General features: G+C 40.9%; 1 protein-coding gene across 1 annotated transcript; it reads right to left on the bottom strand.

Annotated features, from left to right (window-relative positions):
* Positions 1-1170: 1170 nt before the first annotated feature.
* On the bottom strand, positions 1171-2076 carry LOC107160767 (vomeronasal type-1 receptor 4-like). Its single transcript, XM_015507406.1, has one exon. The coding sequence runs from the start codon at positions 2074-2076 to the stop codon at positions 1171-1173; it is 906 nt and encodes a 301-aa protein (XP_015362892.1).
* Positions 2077-3317: the final 1241 nt, after the last annotated feature.

Raw genomic sequence — 3317 nt, 5'->3', positions numbered from 1 at the left:
TAAAAACTAGTGCTAGGCATGTGGCTCAGTGGTTAAATGACTCTGTTCAACCCCCAGTACAGTGGGGAAAAAAAAGAGTGTAGGTGAGGACATGGCCATTTATCTATGTGCACTGAAACGCATCTGTGCATATTTTAACAACATGTCAGAGTGTGCGATTACACTGCTACTGTTGTAGAGCTCCCAGCAGAACAGGTGCAACTCCTAGATGAGAAACCAGGTCTTTCCTTCCTTGTGGCACAGCAGGCAGCAGGAGCACTGTGTTCCCACCAGCTTCTCTTATTCCTGCAAACTGCAATCTGGGTGACATGGAGTGGCCCAGGTGGACACTGCACAGGAAAGGAGTTTGCATCACAACTGAGGATACCCACACACAGGAAAACAAACCTTTTAAGGAGAACTGCTGACAAACCTACCTTGTTCCTTGAAGAAACTGTGCAGAAAAACAATTCTCTCCTTAATTCTGGCAGTTGATGCTAAATCTGTCCTCCCAAGGTCTCTTCAAAACTATCTAACAAATAACATTCTGGAACAAAACTTTTCTGGTAATTATAAACTTACTGAAATGCTAAGGAGAATTATTTTCCAAAAAATCCACCGCTCATTTCTACATTGCATTTGTTACAGGCAATCTTTCCAGGAGTGCAGCACTTGGTCAAAAGTTATAATTCAACTGACCTGGAAGCCTGGGAACTAATTCATTCCATGTGCCTCCAGCAACAGGAACTAGGATGGCTGACTGCAGTATGCTGTGCATAGGGTGAGGACCACTAGCTCTGTTTCCTTCCACCACGACCATGTGGGTATCACAGTCAGCCAGCTGAGGACCCCAGTACTCTTTAGGGTTTGCAATAGAAAGACAATGACTCTTCCATCCATTTCTCTATCGATGTGTTGAGTGTGAAGAACAATGAAACACTTAAACATTTGTGAAAAAATAGGTAACTTATGTAGTTATGATACAATTATGTAGTTACGATACTTAAAATTATGTTTTGAAACTGGTGATTGAGCCCAGCCTTGTCCCTGATCATCATCTGCAGCCTTTTTAATTTCTAATTTTAGAGGCAGCGTCTACATTGTTGAGGCTCCTTCCACTTGTGATCCTCCTCTCTTGGTCTCCCAATTTGTTGTGATTATAGGTGTTTTCCACAGCACAAAGATAGATTTTTAATTTTTTATGCAGACAAAGCAGAGCCTGGATAGTTTGGATACAGTGGATTTATGGCTCATGAGAAGAAAGGGGCTGACAGTGGGAAAACACAGTGAAATCAGGTCATTGGTGTCCACCACCCACCAAATGAGGTTGGAAAAAATAGCAATATATAAATGTAATAGAGAGGAGAGGGTGTGGAAAGTCACAAAGGTGCCCACCAGGACAAGGATTCTCTGGGTGGCTCTGGACTCAGGGCAGGATCTGGGGGGAACTTTGATGCTATGGATATGCTGAACCCTCTGCTTGTGCCTGTACAGAAAGAGAACCATGGAGCCACTGGACCAGATCATGAGCACAGAAAAGACAACTTCAGGAAATACAAATAAGGCTGCATATAATAAATCTGTGATTCTGTCACGACCTGTGTAAGAACAGTAACCATAACCTCTCTTGTCCGTCGTGTTTACACTGTTCCATTTTCTAAGTATATAGATAGGAAAAATGGAATTCACCACAATGTACAGGACCCAGCAGAGGGAAATGGAGAAGCCAATGTACCTGGGAGCTCTTCCGTTGAGATCCTTCCAACAGGAGTTCATGGGGCTGATGGTGATGTTCTGGAAGACACTCAAGAGGCAGGTGATGAAAATGGACATACTTCTGCCTGCTCGATACATATACAACATGAGTTTGCATCCAAAATCACTGAGGAAATATTTCACCCCAAAAGCTGTCATTGTCTGGGGAATTCCTCTACTGAGAAGCACCAAGGAGTTGGCTGTGATCAGGTGCCTGAGAATCAAATCTCTGGACCTTAGTGTGTACTCATTGCAGAAAAGAACTAAATAATAATAAAGCAGAGAGAAATTTCCCAGAATTCCAACTGCAGTCTCTGATAAGAACATCAGTCCCATAACCATATCTCTGGAGTCTATTCTTTCATTCATCATATTTTCCTTTGAATGATAGCAACAGTTCCTCCTATGAGCAAAATTACTCATTAACAATAGCTGTATCCAAGCACAGTGGTGAGAATCTGTATCCACTTGTTACCTGTGGGGCTGAGGCAGGAGATTCACTGGAACATGAATCCAGTCTGAGCCATGTAGTGAGCTCCCCATCTTAAAGTATTTTTTGACACCAACAGTAACTTTCATTGCATGCACCTGTGGGATTGTAAAGACCTCAAGATGCACACGTTGATGGGGAGATATATGCTTTGTAGGAAAATGGGCCTAGATGATCCCATTATGCTAAGTTGGGAGGAGCAATGAAAAGTGAGAGCAAATACATAGAAAGAATTTAGCATTTAATGTTTCAGAATTAACTGATATATGCTGATCACATAGGAAAAAGAACTTAAGTCACCATCCATACCATACAAAAAAATCAGATCTCAGTGGATTTCTGACCCAAATTTTAAAGAGAAGCAATGGCATTTTTAGAATACCAAAAAAAAAAAAAAACATTTCTGTGGTATTATAAAACAAAATGCACAATGAAGAAATATCAATTTTTACATGGAGTGTTAACTCCTGTGTTTTTTGTTTGTGACTTTTCACTCTGCTTTCCTGCCAGGCTCCTTTCTCACATCCCAAGTCACTGTACTTTCAAAGCTTAACACTGCAAATGGACCAGGAGACTTTCTGTTGCTCACACTGTCATTCCAGGAATAAAAGAATAGTGAAATCAATAAGTGAATTATTCAAAAATCTTACTTTGCTCTTAAACAATGGCACAGGAGTCATTAATATCTGACAAAGTAGTTTAGGGTAAAACTGAAGCCCTCAGTGATTTCAGGCTGAAATATTCTGTGCACTAATAGATACATCAGTGAAACTGTTAGTGGTGATAGATGATGGAGGACATTTCAATACACGGGATATGACAGTAGAAGATGGAGGATGTGAAATATGCTGCATGGAATGAACTGAAATAAAAAGGAGAATGTCCTGAATTTGTGATTAGTGTTGGAATATTATTAAACCAGAGAAGTTACCATATTTACTTGGTACTGCTGACCAGTGTCCGGTTGTCATTGTTATGTTACCTTCTCTTATATGTTCAGCAGGGAGAGAAGTCACGCTAAAGCCATCTCAGCACAGGGATTCTGATGAGACAAAATTCCTGTCCACTAGGTGGATTGTAATGTAGAGTTGGG

This window comes from Marmota marmota, unplaced genomic scaffold, assembly GCF_001458135.2.
Source record: "Marmota marmota marmota unplaced genomic scaffold, marMar, whole genome shotgun sequence".
Lineage (NCBI taxonomy): Eukaryota > Metazoa > Chordata > Mammalia > Rodentia > Sciuridae > Marmota > Marmota marmota.
The sequence above is the reverse complement of the archived record's forward strand: the minus strand, read 5'-3'. Positions and strand labels throughout refer to the sequence as shown.

What these genes read in the sequence shown, in the direction of transcription:
- LOC107160767 (XM_015507406.1), bottom strand. Translation starts at nt 2,076, where the DNA reads ATGGTTATGGGACTGATGTTCTTATCAGAGACTGCAGTTGGAATTCTG.